The sequence below is a fragment of the Kogia breviceps genome, chromosome 1 (genome assembly GCF_026419965.1).
Source record: "Kogia breviceps isolate mKogBre1 chromosome 1, mKogBre1 haplotype 1, whole genome shotgun sequence".
NCBI lineage: Eukaryota > Metazoa > Chordata > Mammalia > Artiodactyla > Physeteridae > Kogia > Kogia breviceps.
In genome coordinates this window covers 92,084,255-92,106,788 of record NC_081310.1, presented here as the reverse complement: position 1 = coordinate 92,106,788, position 22,534 = coordinate 92,084,255, and the positions used below count along the sequence as shown (strand labels likewise).

The following is a 22,534-nucleotide window of genomic DNA, read 5'->3' as shown; positions in this document are numbered from 1 at the left end:
GAAAGCCAATACACATCATCCTTTCATGATTGCTTACTCTTTTATTCATTGCATATATCATAATTTATACATAACTATACATTTAGGTTATTTCCAATTTGGTCCAATGGACCCAATGTAATTTGAGAAGATTAACATTTTTGTGCTTACATCTTTGAGAGTTTGCCCAACTCTCTCCTCAGGATAATATTCTAAACATTTTAACATTTTTACACACATTGACAAATTAGTACAACAAAAGGTTATATGGATGCACACTCCAATCAATACCAGTGAGAAAGCCAGAAGTTAAAAGTCTTAAAACATTCTGTATTGACTTGTAACTGTTTTTTCATCATCTTAGCAGTATATTTCAAAGAACAGAAGTTCTTGATTTTGATGAAGTCAAATTTATCATGTTTTTCTTTTATGAATTGTGATTTCAGTGTTGTATATAATAAACCCTTGCCTAATACAATTCACAAAGATTTTCTCCTTGTTTTCTTTTAGAGTTGTATGCTTTTAACTTTCACATTTAGTGTAACCTATTCTGATTTAATTTTTGCAATCTGGGGTAAGGTTGGGGTTGGTGTTTTATTAAATATGGTCACCTATTTGTTCCAGCTCATTTGCTGAACAGACTATCCTTTACCCCAATAAATTACTTTGGTGCCTTTGTAAAAAATAAAAACAAAAACTGTTGACTATATAAGTTTGGATCTATTTCTAAGCTCTCACCATGGATCTTTTTTTTTGTCTTTATGCAAATTCTGTATTGTGTTGATTACTATCACTTTATAATAAATCTTGAAATAAGATGGTTTAAATCACCCAACTTTTTCAGGGTTATTTTGGCTATGTTAGGCCCTTTACATTTCCATACATATTTTAGATTCAGCTTTTCAACTACCCTCCCCCACCAACACACACACAGACTGATGACATTTAGATTGAGATTGCATGAATCTAGAGATCAATCTGGGGAGAACTAACATGGTAATATTAATTCTTCTGATCCATGAACATAGTTTAATCTCTTCATTCATTCATATCTTTTAAAATTTGTCTCAGAAATGTTTTGGAACAGGTCTTGTACATCTTTTGTCAAATTTATCCCGAAGATTTCATACACTTGATGTTATTTTAAATGATATCAGATTTTAATGATTTAAAATTTTAAATTATTTTATTTTCACTTTCTACTTGTTCAATGCAAGTGAATGGAAACACAGTTGATTTTCATATACTGAACTTGTATCATGAAACCTTGCTAGGGCTTCCCTGGTGGCGCAGTGGTTGAGAGTCCGCCTGCTGATGCAGGGGACACGGGTTCGTGCCCCAGTCCGGGAAGATCCCACATGCCGCGGAGCGGCTAGGCCCGTGAGCCATGGCTGCTGAGCCTGTGTGTCCGGAGCCTGTGCTCTGCAACGGGAGAGGCCACAACAGTGAGAGGCCCACATACCACACACACACACAAAAAAAGATACATGAAACCTTGCTAAACTCACTTATTGGCCCAGTGGCTTTTTTTGTAGAATCTCTGTATGATTTTCTACATGCCATCTGCAATTAAATATGGTTTTATTTCTTCCATGCCAATTTTTCTGTTCCATTTTTTTCTTGCCTTGTTGCACTAGCTAAGACTTCCAAAACAATGTAGAATAGAAGTGATGAGTGCAAAAATCCTTGTCATTTTCTGAGCTTGGGGTAAAACTATTCAATCTTTTCCCACTAACTACATCTTTAGCCCTCCTGTTCCCAGTAGGGCTGAAAGATTTTTTCTGCATCAACTGAAATGGTAGTATGAATTTTTGTTTCTTGTCTGTTAATCAACAGATTAAATTTTCTAGATTCCACATGTAAGTGATACCATGCAGCATTTATCTTTCTCCGTCTAGCATGGTTGAATAATATTCTATTGTTTATATATACTGCATCTTCTTTATCCATTCTTCAGTTGATGGGCACTTGGGTTGCTTCCTTATCTTGGCTTTTGTGAGTAATGTTGCAATGAACATGGAGTACAGATATCTCTTTGATATCTTGTTTTCATTCCCTTTGACTGTATACTCAGAAGTGGGATTACTGGATCATAATTTTTACTTTTTTGAGGAACCTCCATACTGTTTTCCATAGTGGTTGCACCAATTTACATTTCCACCAACAGTGCACAAGGGTTCTCTTCTCTCCACATCCTCACCTATACTTGATATCTCTTGTCTTTTTGATGATAGCCATTCTAACACATGTGAGGTGACATCTCATTGTGATTCTGATTTCAGTTTCCCTGATGATTAGAGATATTGAGTTCCTTTTAAAGTACCTGTTGGCCATTTGTATATCTTTTTGGGAAAAACATGTATGCTTTATGTATTTTGAAAAAAACATTTAGGTGCATAAACATTTAGAATTGTTATATCCTCTTGATTAATTGACCCCTTTAACTTTTTGAAAACCCCTCTTATTTATTCCTGGTTATAGTCATTGCTCTGAGCTGATATTGCTAGCTTTCTTTTTATTAGTGTTAATAGTATATACTTTCCCCATAAACTGACTTTTAATCTAGTTGTGTTTTCATTTTTATATCAGGTCTCTTGTAAGAATCATACCCCTGAGTCTTGCTTTTTTATCCAATCTGACAATAACTTCCCTTTAATAGGGATAATTAGGCCATTTGTATTTAATGTGATCATTAATATGACTGTTTAAATCTACTGTCTTGGTATTTATTTTCTATTTGTCCCATCTGTTCTTCTTTTCCCCTTTCTGCCTACTTTGGAATTGATTGAATATTTAAATTATTTCCAAATTATCTCTTTTGCAGGCTTGCTACCTATAATTCTTTGTTTTTTGGTAGTTTATTTAGTATTTATAGTATTCGTGTTTAACTTATTATAACCTATATTTGAGTAATATTATACCACTTCACCTATAATACAAGAACCTTACAATAATATCCTTTCATTTCTCCCACACTCTAATCAAGCTTTTGTGCTCTTATTGTCATCCATTTTATTCTATATATTTTATTACCCCTACAGTAGATTGTTATTACTTCTACTTTTAGCAATCAATTATCTTTTAAAGTGATTTTAAATATAAGAAAAATATTTTTTTCTTTACCCACATAATTACTATTTCTGGTACGCTTCTTTCCTTTGTATGTACCAGGGTTTCTCAACCTTGGCATTATTGAAATTTGGGTCCAGCTAATTCTTTGCTGAGGGGAATGCCCTGTGAAACTTGTGATGACTAAAAATATCTCTAGACATTGCCAAAAGTCACTCCTAGTTGAGAAATATTAATATTGTTTCAGATTTTCACCTGGTACCATTTTCTGTCTGTCTAAAGGACTTCCTGTAACATTTCCTGTAGTGCATATATACTGGTGTAAATTATTTCAGCTTTTGCGTATTTGAAAATGTCTTCTTCTCACCTTCAGTTTTTGAAAGATTTTCCCTGGATATAGATTTCTAGGTTAATTTTTTTCTTTCAATACCCTTAAGATTTTGTTCCACTGTCTCCTGACTTGCAGCTTTTCTGATAAGAAATTTGCTGTCCTTATATATGTTCTTCTGTAGGTATGTATTTTTTTTCTTCAATTGCTTTTGAGATTTTCTCTTTATCATTGGTTTTAGGCAATTTGATTGTGATGTATCTTTGTGTAATTTTCTTTGTGTTTCTTGAGTTTGGGGTGCATTTAAGTTTTTGTACATGTGAGTTTATAATTTTCATCAAACTTAGAAAATTTTTGTCTGTTGTTTCTTTAAATAGTTTGTGCTCACTCAGGGAATTTAATTACAGGTATATTAGGCTACCCAAAGTTGTTCCACATTTCACAAGTTCTCTGTTTATTTTTTTCAGTCTTTTTTTCTCTCTGATTTTCATTTTGGATAGTTTCTATTGCTTTGTCTTCAAGTTCACTAATTTCTGTCTTCTGCAATGTGAAATTTGCTGCTAATCCCATCCAGTGAATTCTTCATTTTATACAATGTAGTTTTTATCTCTAGAAGTTTAATTTGGGTATTTCTTTAATATCATCCATGTTTCTCCTTAGCAAGCTCTCTTTTCTCTAGATTCTTGAACATCTGATATAATAACAACAACTGTATTAATGTCTTTGTCTACCAGGGTAGAGCCTTATGTCTCCCTAAGTTGATGAAATAGAGCTAGGAGTCCAGGAAGGCCAAGGTGCCTAGAGTTTATGGGGGTGAGAACACAGAAGAAAAGATACACTAAGAAAGAGCTCCTGGGGTCTGCAGAGGGGTTCCTTGAATCTTCAGTTTAGTGTTGAATAGCTCATGTACATGAGGTAAATAACCAGGCTGGGTTAAAAAAAAAAAAAAATCACCCTAAAAACCAAGGGAACAATATTTGGAGCTCACAGTGGTCTGGAAATAGTTTGTATTCTCACCAGAGTAGAAAACTTTATAATTCATGGACCTCAGTTAGAATAATCAGAAGCATATTGACTCAGTAGTGAGATAGAATTAGCTCTGAACTAAAGGCTGCTCTTGTCTCACCTAAAAAAGATTTAAAACAAGTCTCCAAAAGATTGAACTATTTCCAAGTAGCTTAACTGTACCCTAGAAAAAAGTTCAAGAATCTTTATAGGAAAATGAGAATATCCAGCAGCATAAAGATAATTTGCTACTTCTGGCATCCAATCAAAATTTACCAGGTATGGGGACTTTCCTCATGGTCCAGTGGTTAAGACTCCATGCTCCCAATGCAGGGGGCAAGGGTTCGATCCCTGGTTGGGGAACTAAGATCCCACATGTTGAATGGTGCGGCCTAAAAACAACAAAAACAAACAAAAACAAAATTTATCAAGTATGAATAGAGGCAGGAAATACAATCCATAATGAGGAGAAATGTTAATCAATAGAAACAGACCCAGAAATGAACCAACATCATTTATAATTCAATGCAACTCAGCAAACAGTTATTGAGAATGTATTGTAAGATTGGCAATGGTGCTAGAGTGAACAAAGCAGACATGATTCTGGCCCAAGTATGAACTACAGATGAGGAAATGGATAATTAAAATTCGGTATGATAAGTATGTTTTGATAGTAATGGACTACTTTTTCCAAAGGTTCCCCTCCTTTCCCCCTGATGGAATGCCCCACCCCAGGGTGTCTTACCTGAAGAACTAGGTGCCTTGAATCAATTCAGCTGCCTTTCTCCATCAAGTCTTTGAGCAAAGCCTGAATGACAGAGGTGACATGTGGCTGGTTATCGTGGTATTGCAGTATGTAGATAGTGAGGTTAAGTGAGACCTGTTAAGACAGGAATACATACACCGATTAAACCCCATCTACCAATCATTCCTCTTCTCTCCCCATGAGATTTAGCCTGAAGTCACCCCATCCCCCATTCCATCCTCTTAAAAGCACAGGGGAAAAATCAGGTATACAAATTTTAAGACTATATTCATTTTAGGTCTGTTTTTTGAAAAATCTAAAAATTTTCTTGAATATTGAAAAAAGTAAAACCACTCTAAAAGAGAATTATTAGAGAATTAAAACATAGCCTTTACCACAAAATAGTGTACTTCAAAAGAGGTGAGGTTGTTGGCAAAAATAATAAATACTTGGTGATGGGCCCTTTTTATCTGTTTAATTGTTTTGCTTTTGTGTTTGGATAAAGGCTGTTTCAGAACAGTCAGTAAGCACCTGGAATGTAGAAAGTTAACCACTGTGATTACTAAAGGCTTAAATAACAAACTCTGTAGGTTGTTTTCAGTAAAGAGATATCAGCTCCCACAAAGAGCCAAAATCTTCATAATAGATTTTTTTCAAAGTTGCAAAACAAGAGATGTTTGTTGAAGATCAGCAAATCATAGGAAAAGATTTACTTAGCCCATTACATCTTTAGCACTTCCCAACTAGTGTAAACAGACAGAGCTTTTCCAACAGATTGAAAAATTTGCACCAAAACCCGTCAGAACTCAGTGATGACACCACTGATACCTCTCCCTTCCTGGCTTCCTCCCTCTCCCTCCCTCCCTTGTTCTTTTATCTTTAATCTCAAACTTGCACTAAAAAGATATTTTACTTTAAACTTTCATTATTAATTATAATTTAGTAAGTTTTATAAAGTATGTGTTATTTTTGAATACTGTATTTTGATTAAGTTAATCTAATAATAGTTCATCTTAGAAAATATGTATTTTTCATTAATTTACACTTTTATTTGTACTTTATAATATACTTATTTTCAAAGTATATTTAAATGTAATAAATACATAGTTTCACTGATCTTTGTTTTGTAATAAGTAATAAAATATTGGCATTGTCAGTTTTGTTTCAGTAGTGCCAATCCGAAAGAGTAGACACTTAGGCTCATGGATTATACACATTTCAACTTTACTAAATTTTGCCAAATTGTTCTCCAAGATATTCGAATCTAATTACACCCCAATTAGTAGTATATAAAACCTTTTTTAGTTCCAAATCACAGCCAATATTTTGAATTAGTTAACTCTTACATCATTGCCAATCTGGTATGAAATTATATCTAATGTGGTTTCATTTCTATTTCCCTGATTGTTAGTGAAGTGAAGCACCTTTTCATATGTTTACTGGCCATTGTACTTGTCTTTTCTTATTGTACATTAATGTTCCCATTTTATCAATATATTAGGGTTGCAATTATCTTCTCCCAATTTGCGGACTTCTTCACTTTGTTAATAGTATATTTTGATAAATAGAAGTTTTAATTTTAATATAGTGAGTTTATTAATCTTATCTTTTGGCTTGTACTTTTTGTGATTTAAGAATTCCTTCCTTAACTTAAGGTCATTAAGTCGGTCACTTACATTTCTCCCAAGCTTAGTGTTTTGTTTTTTCATAATTGGATCTTCAATTAGAGTGTGAAGTAGGAATCCAATTTTATTTGTTTACACATGAAAACATTACGATTACCATTTAAAAAACAGTCTATCCCTTTCTCATTCATCTGCTATGCCAGCTCTGTGCTATATCAAGTTTTTACACATATATGGGTCTGTTTCTGGGCTATTTTAGTCCATTAATGTCTTCTTGACTCCAGAGCCAGTTCCTCACTATCTTTTTTTTTTAATACATCTTTATTGGAGTATAATTGCTTCACAATGCTATGTTAGTTTCTGTTGTACAACAAAGTGAATCAGCCATATGCATACATATATCCCCCAGCCATATGCATACATATATCCCCATATCCCCTCCCTCTTGAGCCTCCATCCCACCCGCCCTATCCCACCCCTCTAGGTGGTCACAAAGCACCGAGCTGATCTCCCTGTGGCATACAACTGCATCCCACTAGCTATCTATTTTACATTTGGTAATGCATATATGTAAATGCTACTCTGTCACTTCGTTCCAGCTTACTTTTCCCGTTCTCTGTGTCCTCAAGTCCATTCTCTATGTACGCGTCTTTATTCCTGTCCTGCCCCTATGTTCATCAGAACCATCTTTTTTTTTAGATTCCATACTTATGTGTTAGCATACGGTATTTGTTTTTCTCTTTCTGACTTACTTCACTCTGTATGACAGACTCTAGGTCCATCCACCTCACTACAAATAACTAAATTTCGTTCCTTTTTACGGCTGAGTAATACTCCACTGTATATATGTGCCACAACTTTATCCATTCATCTGTCAATGGACACTTAGGTTGCTTCCATGTCCTGGCTATTGTAAATAGTGTATCAGTGAACATTTTGGTATATGACTCTTTTTGAATTATGGTTTTTTCAGGGTATATGCCCAGGAGTGGGATTGCTGGGTCATATGGTAGTTCTATTTGTAGTTTTTTAAGGAACTTCCATACTGTTCTCCATAGTGGCTGTATCAATTTACATTCCCATCAATAGTGTAAGAAGTTTCCCTTTTCTCCACACCCTCTCCAGCATATATCATTTGTAGATTTTTTGATGATGGCCATTCTGACCTGTGTGAGGTGATACCTCATTAGTTTCGATTTGCATCTCTCTAATGTTTAGTGATGTTGAGCATCCTTTCATGTGTTTGTTGGCAATCTGTATATCTTCTTTGAAGAAATGTCTATTTAGGTCTTCTGCCCATTTTTGGATTGGGTTGTTTGTCTTTTTGATATTGAGCTGCATGAGCTGCTTGTATATTTTGGAGATTAATCCTTTGTCAGTTGCTTCATTTGAAAATATTTTCTCCCATTTTGAGGGATGTCTTTTCATCTTGTTTATGGTTTCCTTTGCTGTGCAAAAGCTTTTAAGTTTCATTAGGTCCCATTTGTTTGTTTTTGTTTTTATTTCCATTTCTCTAGGAGGTGGGTCAAAAAGGATCTTGCTGTGATTTATGTCATAGAGTGTTCTGCCTATGTTTTCCTCTAAGAGTTTTATAGTATCTGGCCTTACATTTAGGTCTTTAATCCATTTGGAGTCTATTTTTGTATATGATGTTAGGGAATGTTCTAATTTAATTCTTTTACATGTAGCTGTCCAGTATTCCCAGCACAAATTATTGAAGAGGCTATCTTTTCTCCATTGTATATTCTTGCCTCCTTTATCAAAGAAAAGGTGACCATATGTGTGTGGTTTTACCTCTGGGCTTTCTATCCTGTTCCATTGATCTATATTTTTATTTTTGTGCCAGTACCATACTATCTTGATTACTGTAGCTTTGTAGTATAGTCTGAAGTCAGGGAGTCTGATTCCTCCAGCTCCATTTTTCTTTCCCAAGATTGCTTTGGCTACTCAGGGTCTTTGGTGTTTCCATACAAATTGTGAAATTTTTTGTTCTAGTTCTGTGAAAAAATGCCATTGGTAGTTTGACAGGGATTGCATTGAATCTGTAGATTGCTTTGGTTAGTATCATCATTTTCACAATGTTAATTCTTCCAATCCAAGAACATGGTATATCTCTCCATTTGCATCATCTTTAATTTCTTTCATCAGTGCCTTATAGTTTTCTGCATACAGGTCTTTTGTCTCCTTAGGTAGGTTTATTCCTAGGTATTTTATTCTTTTTGTTGCAACAGTAAATGGGAATGTTTCCTTAATTTCTCTTTCTGATCTTTCGTTGTTAATGTATAGGAATGCAAGAGATTTATGTGAATTAATTTTGTCTCCTGCTACTTTACCAAATTCATTGATTAGCTCTAGTAGTTTTCTGGTAGCATCTTTAGGATTCTCTATGTATAGTATCATGTCATCTGCAAACAGGGACAGTTTTGCTTCTTCTTTTCCAATTTGGATTCCTTTTATTTCTTTTTCTACTCTGATTGCTGTGGCTAAAACTTCTAAAACTATGTTGAATAATAGCAATGAGAGTGAGCAATCTTGTCATATTCCTGATCTTAGAGGAAATGATTTCTCTTTTTCACCATTGAGAACAATGTTGGCTGTGGGTTTGTCATATATGGCCTTTATGATGTTGAGGTAGGTTCCCTCTATGCCCATTTTCTGGAGAGTGTTTATTATAAATTGGTGTTGAAATTTGTCAAAAGCTTTTTCTGCATCTATTGAGATGATCATATGCTTTTTATCCTTCAATTTGTTGATATGGTGTATCATATTGATTGATTTGTGTATATTGAAGAATCCTTGCATCCCTGGGATAAATCCCACTTGATCATGGTGTATGATACTTTTAATGTGCTGTTGGCTTCTGTTTGCTATTATTTTGTTGAGGACTTTTGCATCTATGTTCATCAGTGCTGATAGTTTTCTTTTCTTTGTGACATCTTTGTCTGCTTTTGGTATCAGGGTGATGGTGGCCTCATAGAATGAGTTTGGGAGTGTTCCTCCCTCCACTAGAAATTAAAAGAGTTTGAGAAGGATAGGTGTTAGCTCTTCTCTAAATGTTTGATAGAGTTCACCTGTGAAGTTATCTGGTCCTGGGCTTTTATTTGTTTGAAGATTTTTAATCACAGTTTCAATTTCAGTGCTAGTGATTGGTCTGTTTTTATTTCTTATTTCTTCCTGGTTTCAGTCTCAGAACATTGTGCTTTCATAAGAATTTGTCCATTTCTTCCAGGTTGTCCATTTTATTGGCATATAGTTGCTTGTAGTAATCTCTCATGATCCTTTGTATTTCTGCAGTGTCGGTTGTTACTTCTCCTTTTTCATTTCTAATTCTGTGATGAGTCTTCTCCCTTTTTTTCTTGATGAGTCTGACTAATGGGTTATCAATTTTGTTTATCTTCTCAAAGAACCAGCTTTTAGTTTTATTGATCTTTGCTATTGTGCACTTCATTCCTTTTTCATTTATTTCTGGTCTGATCTTTATGATTTCTTTCCTTCTGCTAACTTTAGGGAGTTTTTTGTTCTTCTTTCTCTAATTGTTTTAGGTGTAAGGTTAGGTTGTTTATTTGAGATTTTTCTTGTTTCTTAAGGTAGGATTGTATTGCTGTAAACTTCCGTCTTAAAACAGCTTCTTCTGCATCCCATAGGTTTTGGGTCATCGTATTTTCATTGTCATTTGTTTCTAGGTATTTTTTTATTTTCTCTTTGATTTCTTCAGTGATCACTTGATAAAAATATGCTCTTATTTAATACTGTACTGTTTATCCTCCATATGTTTTTATTTTTTACAGTTTTTTTTCTTGTAATTGATATCTAGTCTCATAGCATTGTGGTTGGAAAAGATACTTGATACGATTTCAATTATCTTAAATTTGCCAAGGCTAGATTTGTGACCCAAGATATGATCTATCCTGGAGAATGTTCCATGAGCACTTGAGAAGAAAGTATATTCTGTTGTTTTGGATGGAATGTCTTATAAATATCAATTAAGTATATCTTGTTCAATGTGTCATTTAAAGCTTGTCTTTCCTTATTTATTTTCATTTTGGATGATCTGTCCATTGGTGAAAGTGGGATGTTAAAGTCCCCCACTAATTGTATTATTGTTGATTTCCCCTTTTACAGCTGTTAGCATTTGCCTTATGTACTGAGGCACCCTTATGTTGGGTGCATAAATATTTACAATTGTTATATATTCTTCTTGAATTGATCCCTTGATCATTATGTAGTGTCCTTGTCTCTTGTAGTAGTCTTTATTTAAAGTCTATTTTGTCTGATATGAGAATTGCTACTCCAGCTTTCTTTTGATTTCCAATGGAATGGAATATCTTTTTTCATCCCCTAATTTTCAGTCTGTATGCATCCCTAAGTCTGAAGTGGGTCTCTTGTAGACAGCATATATACAGGGCTTGTTTTGTATCCTTTCAGCCAGTCTATGTCTTTTGGTTGGAGCACTTAATCCATTTACATTTAAGGTAATTATAGATATGTACATTCCTATTACCATTTTCATAATTGTTTGGTGTTTGTTTTTGTAGGTCTTTTCCTTCTCTTGTGTTTCCTGCCTAGAGAAATTTCTTTAACATTTGATTCAAAGGTGGTCTGGTGGTGCTGAATTCTCTTAACTTTTGCTTGTTGGTAAAGGTGTTAGTTTCTCCATCGAATCTGGATGAGATTCTGCTGGGTAGAGTAATCTTGGTTGTAAGTTTTTCCCTTTCATCACTTTAAATATGTCCTGCCACTCCCTTCTGGCTTGCAGTTTCTGCTGAAAGATCAGCTGTTAACTTTATGGGGATTCCCTTGTATGTTATTTGTTGCTTTTCCCTTGCTGCTTTTAATATTATTTCTTTGTATTTAATTTTTAATAGTTTGATTAATATGTGTCTTGGCGTTTTTCTCCTTGGATTTATCCTGTATGGGACTCTCTGCACCTCCTGTACTTGGTTGACTATTTCCTGTCCCATGTTATAATCTCTTTAAATATTTTCTCAGACACTTTCTTTCTCTCTTCTTCTTCTGGGACCGCTGTAACTTGAATGTTCGTACATTTAATGCAGTCCAAGAGGTCTCTGAGACTGTCCTCAATTCTTTTCATTCTTTTTTTCTTTATTCTGCCTTGTGGTAATTATTTTCTGTATTTTATCTTCCAGGTCATTTATCCGTTCTTCTTCCTCAGTTATTCTGTTATTCATTCCTTCTAGAGAATTTTTAATTTCATTTATTGTGTTGTTCATCACTGTTTGTTTGCTCTTTAGTTCTTCCAGGTCCTTGTTAAATGTTTCTTGTATTTTCTCCATTCTATTTCCAAGATTTTGGATCATATTTACTATCATTACTCTGAATTCTTTTTCAGATAGACTGTGTATTTCCTCTTCATTTGTTTGGTCTGGTGGCTTTTTACCTTGCTCCTTCACCTGCTGCATATTTCTCTGTCTTCTCATTTTGTTTAACTTACTGTGTTTAGGGTCTCCATTTCTCAGGTTGTTCATAATTCCTGTTGTTTTGGTGTCTGTCCCCAGTGGGTGAGGTTGGTTCAGTGGGCTGTGTAGGCTTTCTGGTGGAGGGGACTGGTGCTTGTGTTCTGATAGGTGGGGCTGGATCTTGTCTTTCTGGTGGGCAGGGCCACGTCCAGTGTTGTGTTTTGGGTTGTCTGTGAAGTTAGTATGATTTGGGGCAGCCTCTCTGCCAATGGGTGGGGTTGTGTTCCCATCTTGCTAGTTGTTTGGCATGGGACGTCCAGCACTGGAGCTTGCTGGCCATTAGGTGGAGCTGGGTGTTAACACTGAGATGGAGATTTCTGGGAGAGCTCTCGCCCATGGGCAGGAGGTCTCTGGTGGCCCAATGTCCTGAACTTGGCTCTCCCACCTCAGAGGCTCAGGCCTGACACCAGGCCAGAGCACCAAGACCCTGTCAGCCACGTGGCTCAGAAGAAGAGGGAGAAAAAAAGAAGGAAAAATAATAATAAATTAAAAAATTATTAAAATTAAAAAAATTTAATAATAATTTTTAAAAAAGAAAAGAGCAACCAAACCAATAAACAAATCCACCAATGATAACAAGTGCTAAAAACTATACTAAGATAAACATAAAAATCAGAAATAATCAGTTGCAGACAGCAAACCCCAAACCCCACAGTTTCTTCCAAAGTCCTCCACCTCAATTTTGGGGCAATTCATTGTCTATTCAGGTATTCCACAGATGCAGGGTACATCAAATTGATTGTGGGGATTTAATCCTCTGCTCCAAAGGCTGCATGGAAAAATTTCCCTTTCTGTTCTTTGTTCACACAGCTCCTGGGGTTCAGCTTTGGTTTTAGCCCCACCTCTGCATGTAGGTCACACTCAGGCATCTGTTCCCACCCAGAGAGTACAGGGTTAAAGCAGAGGCTGATTAGGGGGCTCTTGCTCACTCAGGCCGGGGGGAGGGAGGGGTACGGTAGTTATAATTGGAATGTGGGGCGAGCCTGCGGTGGCAGAGGCTGGTGTGACATTGCAACAGCCTGAGGCACACCATGTGTTCTCCCGGGGAACCAGTCCCTGGATCACAGAACTCTGGCAGTGGTGTGTTGCATAGGCTCCTAGGGGGGTGTGGATAGTGACCTGTGCTTGCACACAGGCTTCTTGGTGGCTGCAGCAGCAGCGTTAACATTTCATTCTTGTCTCTGTGTTCTGAGCTGATAGCTTCAGTTCACGCCCATCTCTGGAGTTCATTTAGGTGGTGCTCTGACTTCTGTGGGCAGACACTGAAGGAATCCCCTCTCCTTGCGCACCCCGAAACAATGATCTCTTGCCTCTTAGGCAGGTCCAGACTTTTTCCCAGACTCTCTCCTGGCTAGCTATGGTGCACTAGCCCCCTTCAGGCTGTGTTCATGCAGCCAACCCCAGTCCTCTCCCTGGGATCTCACCTCTGAAGCCCGAGCCTCAGCTCCCAGCCCACGCCCACCCCAGCAGGTGAGCAGACAAGCCTCTCAGGCTGGTGAGTGCTGGTCGGCTCTGATCTTCTGTGTGAGAAGCTCTCCACTTTGCCCTCTGCACCCCTGTTGCTGCGCTCGCCTCCGTGGCTCTGAAACTTCCCCCCGCCGCCCATCCCCTGTCTCCACCAGTGAAGGGGCTTCCTATTATGTGGAAACTTTTCCTACTTCACAGCTCCCTCCCATCCTTACTCTTTTATCTCTGTTTTTTCTTTTTTCTTTTGCCCTACTCAGGTATGTGGGAATTTTCTTGCCTTTTGGGAAGTCGGAGGTCTTCTGCCAGCATTCAGTAGGTGTTCTGTAGGAGCTGTTCCACATGTAGATGTATTTTTGTTGTATTTGTGGGGAGGAAGGTGATATCCACATCTTACTCCTCCACCATCTTGAAGGTCCCTGGCTATCTATTTTACATTTGGTAGTGTATATATGTCAGTGCTACTCTCACTTCTCCCCTACTTCCCTTCCCCCCTCCCTGCACCCTCAAGTCCATTCTCTATGTCTGCATCTTTATTCCTGCCCCGCCACTAGGTTCATCCGTACTTTTTTTTTTAGATTCCATATACATGCGTTAGCATACAGTACTTGTTTTTCTCTTTCTGACTTACTTCACTCTCACTATCTTAATTATAGCATTATAAGAAGACTTAAGACTTGTTAAGACAGAAGCACCCCACCGCATGCGCACGCGTGCGCGCGCGCACACACACACACACACACACACACACACACACACACACACACCAGTTTTATTTTTCTTTTTCAAAATTGCCTAGACGAGATTTTTATGCAGAGGAGTGACATGATCTGACTCACAGTTTTTAAAAGGAACACCCTGGCTGTTGTGTAAAGAATAATAATGACATCTGAGAGAGAGGAAAAATTGCTAGAATTATGTCCTTGCATAGATGAAAGTGGATGGCAACCAGTGGAAATAAGAGAGATTAGCTTTGCAGAGCAGCATGTAAAGTTCAACTACGGTAATAAAGGCAGAGTCTATGCGTGTAGATGCTATTATGCTATTATAGTGATGGGAATCTGGAGATTCTCTTCTGATTGTTTTAATCTTTTTGGTGAAGTCATCAGTTAAGAATGAGACGTTGAACGTTTAAGAAGAGAAATGGTGTAGAATCATTGTTGAGGAGAATAGGAAAATAAATGAGCACCTGGAGGCAATAACAGCCCACTTGAGGTTTGTGGTCATTCATTTAAAGAAAGAACAGTGAACATGGCTGTGTCTCACAGCCACATACATCTGTAGAGATTTGGGCTTAATCAGGATTCTGCTAATTAAGGAAATAAAGTGAAAGATGATAAAGGAGTTGAAGGGAGTGATTGTAATGGTTGACAAGCAATCTAAACTGGGTAAAGAAGGGAGTGAAGACATGAGTGAGAACACTGAAAAGTGGTAGGATCAATGGATTGGAAAGTCTATGGGGTCAAGGGAATGTTGGGGAAGGGATCTGGAAAGACGGAAGCAGGAGAAAGAGAGTGGGATTCATGAAATTCACATTATGAGAGGGTTGCCCATATTGGCAATTACAAGGTCAAAGTTATGAGTGGGACTGGCTTCATGGAGTGCAACCTTATGCAGCCACCCAGGGTCCTACACTCAGAGGGCCCTGCACTTGATTTACTGTTCTGCTGTCACCATCTCAAAATTCCTAATAATTTTTTAAGAGGAGTGTTAAATTTTCATTTTTTCTATGGGCCCCACAAATTATGTAGCCAGTCCTGGTTATGAACATGGGAGTGAGAAGGCGATGTAGGTGGAAGACAAGATTATTGAAGGAGAGGAATTCGAGGAACTGAGAAATTGGGATGTTAAAGGATAATCTACATGTGAATTGAAATTGCCAACAATTCAGTCAGGAATAGTACTGAAGACAGTGACAGTGATCTAGGAGCTAAATCCTGGAGAAATGAGTCGCAGTAACACAGAGCTGAGGAGCTGTCAGCATAGTGACATCTTGATTGGGTAGGAGGTGATGTGATCTACACGAAGCTCAAAGCTGAGGGTTTGGAGATGGGAAACAACACTGAAGAGCTGCAAAAGCAAGAACACGGGCCTCCCCTCCAGGCCTGCAGTGAGGAGAGAGCAGCAGCCTTTTAGTGGGGTCCCGGGGAAGCAGTGTCTGTGGGACAGGGCCAGGTTTCCCTTAGAGTGAGAATGTGACAGGAATGATTAGAGAATAGGTTGAAGACATAGGAGACTTTGATGATGGCAGACACTGAGTGCTAGAGAACACATGGAAGGATTTCAGGAGCTGGGGAGAGGACACAATACAGGCTATACAGAGCCTTGTAGGATTAGAAAACAGGAGAAAAGATATCCTGAGAGACTGGGGTTCTTGCAATGACTAACAAACAGGGATAAAGGGCATGATGAGATTAGCCCAGTGGATTCCAGGCAGAGGGTGGAGACAGACTGTGAGTGCTGGGGGATAAAGAGGGGGTCCCTTGTCACTGTGGTGACAGGGGCAGAAGGTCCAGGGGAAACATGGTCTTTATAACTGCCTTGAGTGTAAATGCACACTGAAAAATCATGTATCTTTTAAAAGTTTTATAAGTGGCATCTATAAAATAATAATTAGAATAGGAGGCATTACAATAAGTCTTTATGTTGACCCAATAATATTGCAGTTGTATAAAGTAGATACTAATTTCACTGCTCTGTAATCTCTTACAGCATTTTTTGGGGTAAACATTCCAAAATAAATGCATATAGGTATCACAAGTTCAGTAAATCAATTTCTTATAAAGTATCACTGCAATGTGGCTTATTTCATTAAAAATACTTTGCAAAGAATAAGACTATATTTGAGCAATGTCCGTCTTTCTAACTTGAAGTACATGGCTTTTGGATTAATTAATATAGAACCTCCATTTGTTTTATTCTTTCAAACTCCTCTAGTAAAGATTTTCTTAGGCTGATAATACAACAATGTAATTAAAAATAAAGTCATTTATTTAAGAATTTAACTTAGGCTATATGATAGTTGAGTTTCAAGAAACCATGTGAGCAACCAAAAGCCCTGTATTTACCTTGTTTGGATCCTGATTTGAATAATACTTCTGTGCAAAGACACTTGTGAGACCTCTTCCCAGACTGTGGAATACTTTAATTTGTCACATATAGACAAGGATTCATGTAAAAACTTTTTGTTGCTTGTCAAGTGATTTACAGACACCCACTAGCTTCTTCTGGCCTCAGGAAACCCCACAAAAAGGATTGGGATTTGAAGTCAATTGTCAAAGCCGCCAGACAATCAGCAATGACGTCTCCTGTACCTTAAAGCTATAGCTATCTGCCTTCCTAATTCAGTCAAAAGATGGGTCATCTGATTCTTTGGCATGGGTACAAGTGAAGGGGTGAGGAGCAATCAGATAATTTGACCTTCATGTCAATGTTTTTTATCCTCATTTTTTACATTTTAATATTTCTTTGGAATCAGAACATAGTTAACAGTTGATTGAGACATTTAATGTATGCATTTTTTTCCTCAAAAGCTATTATTAAATTGACTGTATCCTACAATTGATGACATCTTGGAATTGAAGAAATATGGTAATGTATGCTATTGCCTGTTTTGGAAATTGCTCGATTGAGTCTGTTATCTAAATTCTAGTTAGATTACTTCCCCAGTGGTTCCTGTTCCAGTGAGGAACAAGAGCACAATACATCACTTCCTTGCACAAAATCCCCAACCTTCTCTATTTTAGTTACATTAACTATCTCTAATGAGATCAATGACCTGTCACTTAATAAAACAACACAGGAATGGTTTGCTGGTGTTTTGTATGTTGTATCAACTTAGAGCTAAGTGAAAAAACTAGAGAGAAATACCAAGACAATGGAAACTGTAAAATTTCTCTCCTTATTCTCTTTGCTACAGCCCAGACTTCCACCATAGAATAAAGGTCTCCATTTTTTTTTTTTTTTTTTTTTTTTTTTTTTTTTTGCGGTATGCGGGCCTCTCACTGTTGTGGCCTCTCCCGTTGCGGAGCACAGGCTCCGGACGCACAGGCTCAGCGGCCATGGCTCACGGGCTTAGTTGCTTCGCGGCATGTGGGATCTTCCCGGACCAGGGAACGAACCCGTGTCTCCTGCATCGGCAGGCGGATTCTCAACCACTGCGCCACCAGGGAAGCCCTAAAGGTCTCCATTTTAAAACCTCTCTTTCAAATTCCCACAGATGAGAAGGCCTGAAAATGATCAGTTTCTTTTTGGGATCCAAGATGGACAAAGGCATTGCACACAAAATACAGTGGTAGATGTTACCTAGATTTGCATATAAGAACATTGTGATTCACACAGTCATCTTTCCACAGGTTTAAAAATGTGGTCTACACATACCGAATCTTCAAAGAGAAACATGGGTATTACAATATACAGGTAAGAACATACAAGAACTCTTATAACAATAACAACACAAGCTGGGGGGAGAAAAACCTGAGAACATCTCTTGAACCTGAGATGCCATGAAGAGGCATTCAAAATGGGGAAACACTGCGGAGAGTTAGAATCAGATCAGTAGTTAACCTTGTCTTTGAGAGAAATAGGAATGCACTAGAGTTGGGTTCCATTTTCAAGAAAAACAAGGCTGTTGTTCAAGAGTGTAGAGGCACAAAGTTCCTCCAGGGGTCAAATATACCAACCTGAACTCTATATAAGACTACTGTCAAATTATAAGACTAAACAACGAACAGGATGAGTTGAAAGGGAAGGTGGGGAGAGGTCCGAATGTTTAGGAAGTCAACATTTGGGGACATCATAGCTGTATGAAAATGCAAAGGGGAGCATCAGTCAACTGGCAATTTAGGTATTTCTTTAATGTTGCTGGTTTACTGAGAGCTAAGCAGAAAAACCATTTTTCTTTTGAAGTTACTTCTCTGGTAGGAAATAGAGTATAATAAATGTCATTGAATCTTTAATTACTAACATAGACTCCTGAAATAATATTTCTGAAACACTTGCATAAAGGTTAAGCAGATTTTTTTTACTGCAGGATTTCTCAGAATCTTCAAGATGCTAATGTTCATTGTGACTATCTCAAAGAGATTAGAATATACAATGATCCCCAGACACACACACACACACACACACACACACACACACAAATATATGTAATTTTTCTTTTGCCACAGAGGACATTATTGAGGCAATTGACAAAATCTGCATAAGGTCTGTAGATTAGTAATTGTATTGCATCAAGATTAATTTCCTCATAGGGAGGGTGGGAGGGAGACACAAAAGGGAGGAGATATGGGGATATATGTATAGTTCACTTTGTTATAAAGCAGAAACTAGCACACCATTGTAAAGCAATTATACTCCAATAAAGATGTTTTTAAAAAAAGTTCCCTATAATGGCCATTGATATTCTAAACTGTCTTTGGTCAGGTCTGTTCATTTAGTTAGAAATGTACCTGAAAAAAAAAAAAAGATTAATTTCCTCATTTTAGTGTGGATATGTAATGTTCTTGCTTTTTAGGAAATATGAAGTATTTAAGGTCAAAGGGAGATCATGTCAGCAACTTACTCTCATAATTTTTTTAAAAAAGAATACATACATATATATATATATACACACATATATATTTAGAAAGAGAAAGAATGAAAGGCAAATACAATAAAATGTTAACATTTGGGGTATGGGTGAAGGTTGTATATGGAAATTTAAAAAATATTTTTGCAGCTTTAAAAGCAACATATTTTAAAACATTTATTTCTTTGTTGTGCATATTTTGGAAAATTCTGGATAATTCCTTAATATTCCATTTTGTCTCTTGTCTGAACAAAACAGAGAGGCATCCAAATCAGTTATAACAGACACAAAGGGGCATTTCTTTGAGGAGAAGCTCTGTATCAGGGCCTGTGCTGGATGCTGCCTTGGGCTGAAGTGACAACCTTTCGTAGAGCCGACTCTTCCACGTCAGCCTGCACCTCTGTCATGGAGGTGAACCACACTCCAGGTCACAGAGCCTTCCTGTCACCAGCCCTCTGTAGACCAACACTGTGGTCCTAAGAGAACCACAGTGATCATTAAGAAAATCAAATACCTAAGAGCCAAGGAAGCTCTTGTGTTTTTAAATTATTTCTATAAGATTATATTAGAAAATTGTACTTGGTTTGTAGGTGGTAAAGAGCAAACAACTATTCACAATTTACCTGAGTCATGTTGATATTCCCATTTTCAATTTAAATCGGGACTTTTTTGTCTTGTTTTCCTCTCACGGAGAGTCTGAATTCATCAAGTATGTAAGTTGCATATTTTTTGCATTTCCCATCAGAAGTCCTCCCGTATTAGTCCCCTACAACTCTGACATAAGCTCTTAGAGGGGTACCCTCCACAGTGTACCTACAAGAACCATCCCCAAATTGCCAAGAATGGGGGCTCATTTGATACTGCAGACTGAGGTGGGGACCTTTGATTGTTAATCTTCTTTACTCAGAGTAGCTCAAGTCAGAATTCCGTTTTAAAAATGAGGGTTTCTGAGGGTATTGCCTACGGTGTGAGCTCCCACACAAGAAGTGTCGGCCACCTGTTTTCAATTCACCGCTCCGAGGCAGCCCTGAAAACCACTGTATTGAGAAGTGTCATCTTTCACACACAATTGCACGATGATGAGTGATCTCCTTGCATTTTTGCAGACCAGGGAAGGCGCTCAAAGACAGATCTTTCCAAACCTAGAGGAATTGATCTCCAAGTTTGAAAAACCAAATCAAGGGCTGGTGGTTCAACTTTTAAGGCCAATAAAGAGAACCTGTCCCTGCCTGAGATGGAGAAGATCGAAGATAGAGCTGGATGGCATTTATGGTAAAAAAAACTTTCACACGGGTGCCAGACAGGAACCTTAATCCCATTTCCACCACTTGCCTACTTTGCAGAACCGATACAGATAATTGCCCCTTTCTATGATGTTAGCTCTAAAAAGCTTCATCTTATGAAGCGCACTTTCCATTTTGTTGGGAAGTGGTGCCTTCGAGCTCCTGGAGGTGGAGCTCTCTGTGCTTGGACAGCCCGGGGAGCAAGAGTGGTTCCTGAGCACTCTCCAAGAGCTGACTTCAAACTCATTCTGTGACCTTGCGCAAACAACACAGGTTTGGGAATAGATGGTCAACAAGCAGAATTTTCAAATGAGAAAATTGCTGCAACCCTCTCCCCAAACCTCATCCTGTTACATTTTGCTCCATATTTGCTAAGCATTCATTTATATAGTGTTAGGGGAATAATTATTTCAGATACACCCCAAAAGTTATTAAGCCATGGTGGAAAAGGAGAGATGGTCAGTAAATCTGAGTGAGGAGAATCCAGATCATATCCCAAACAGCTACGCTTGCTTACATCCCTGCAAGTCTGCTCTCAGAAGAGAATCTAGTATCTGTCAGTTACAACATAGTTTGAATTTAACTCAGACTTCCTGAGACATTTACAGTTTAACCCTGTCTTCTCCAGGTGGGATGTGTGGTGATAGCCCCATGAAAGGGATTTCAGTCATCAGTGGGTAGGTGATGGAGATGGGAACAGAAGTGCTAGCTAGGGAGAAGGATGGAGGACAGAGAGTTCTGGGGAGCCTGTAATCACCCCACACCCATTGTACTCTGTCGATAGCAAAGTTTCCCTTTAGACTGCCAGAGCAAACTTCTCAGCTCCCCAACAAGACTAAGCGTAGCTTTTTAATTTTGGAAAAAAACCCCAAAACCCTCCTCTACCATTTTCTTTGTCCCTCTTCCCCCACGTAGAGGAGTGTGCACCCAGAGGAGAAGCGACCCATGCAGACCCGCTTCCTGTAGGTTCAGCTGCAGATGTAGTCCCACGGCCATTTTCTACCGTAACTTATAGAAAAGAAGAATAAAAGGGGGCCGAGTAGAAACCCAGGAATGTACCTGTGCTGCAGTCCTCAGGCAAACCCAGATGAGTTGCTCAGGATGCTTGGGGTGGTGGTAGGATTTGTCTCAGCGATGATCAAATAACCACAAATTCCAACAGGAGAACCCTTTAGAGTTCGTCGCCAAGAACTGGGTGAGAGTCTCACCATACCAGTTGTCCATGCTTGGTTAGCCTTGGCAGATCAAGCTCCTAAATCCTCAGCTAACAAAGTGGGAACTTCCTCCCATTAGCTCATCTTCTTCCTCCCTTTCCCTTGGCTTCCTTAGAACAAGCCTTAGGTGTTCTCACTCCGAGGGAGGCACAGGTGTTCTGCTGGTGAGTGGAGGCATCTGGTCCTGGAAACTCGACTTATAAACAGACCCCCTATTTTGCCAGGAGAGCTCCCTGTGGTACCCCAGCCCTTGAAGGTGTCACTTTGATGTGGCATCAAGATCACCCTCTGCCTGGGGGGAAGTCTTTCCCTTGAGTGCTGTTGGTCAGTGTGACTCCTGGGTGTTGAGCCTCATGGCTGGTCTTCTGCTTTTTTTCCCCCAGAGAACAGTAATAGCGATTATGTGGATGTCTTGCCTTGAAGATAAGAAGACTGGACAAAGCACTTATAGAAGAGATGGGGTGATAGCTCTCACCAGCGACCCTGCTTCTCCTGTAGGTGTAGGTCTGCAAGGCCGAACTCTAGCGGACAATTTAGACTCTCTTGGTGTGGGTGACTGAAAACGTTCTGTCCACCAGCCTCAGAGAAATCACTCCCCCTGACCCCCCTCCCATGCATACACCTTGAGCAGCTTCGAAACCCCTTTACCCCTCTCACTCTTCTTTCTTGCAATAGGACAGCCTGAACCTATTCTCCTTGATTTGTTAAAGGTGCCACCACTACATCACAGTTGACATCCCGCTTTCAACCACGTGACCAGGGGGGAGAGAAGA

At 38.3% G+C, this 22,534-nt stretch overlaps 1 protein-coding gene across 1 annotated transcript in view; it reads left to right on the top strand.

The window, feature by feature from the left end:
- The window catches only part of SH2D1B (SH2 domain containing 1B), a 28,588-nt gene extending 6,406 nt beyond the window's left edge, over positions 1-22,182 (top strand). Inside the window, exons 2-4 of the mRNA XM_059037885.2 lie at positions 18,048-18,111; positions 20,371-20,536; positions 22,145-22,182. Of these exons, the coding sequence (XP_058893868.1) occupies positions 18,048-18,111; positions 20,371-20,536; positions 22,145-22,182 (268 nt within the window). The remainder of the gene's footprint in view (positions 1-18,047; positions 18,112-20,370; positions 20,537-22,144) is intronic.
- Positions 22,183-22,534: the final 352 nt, after the last annotated feature.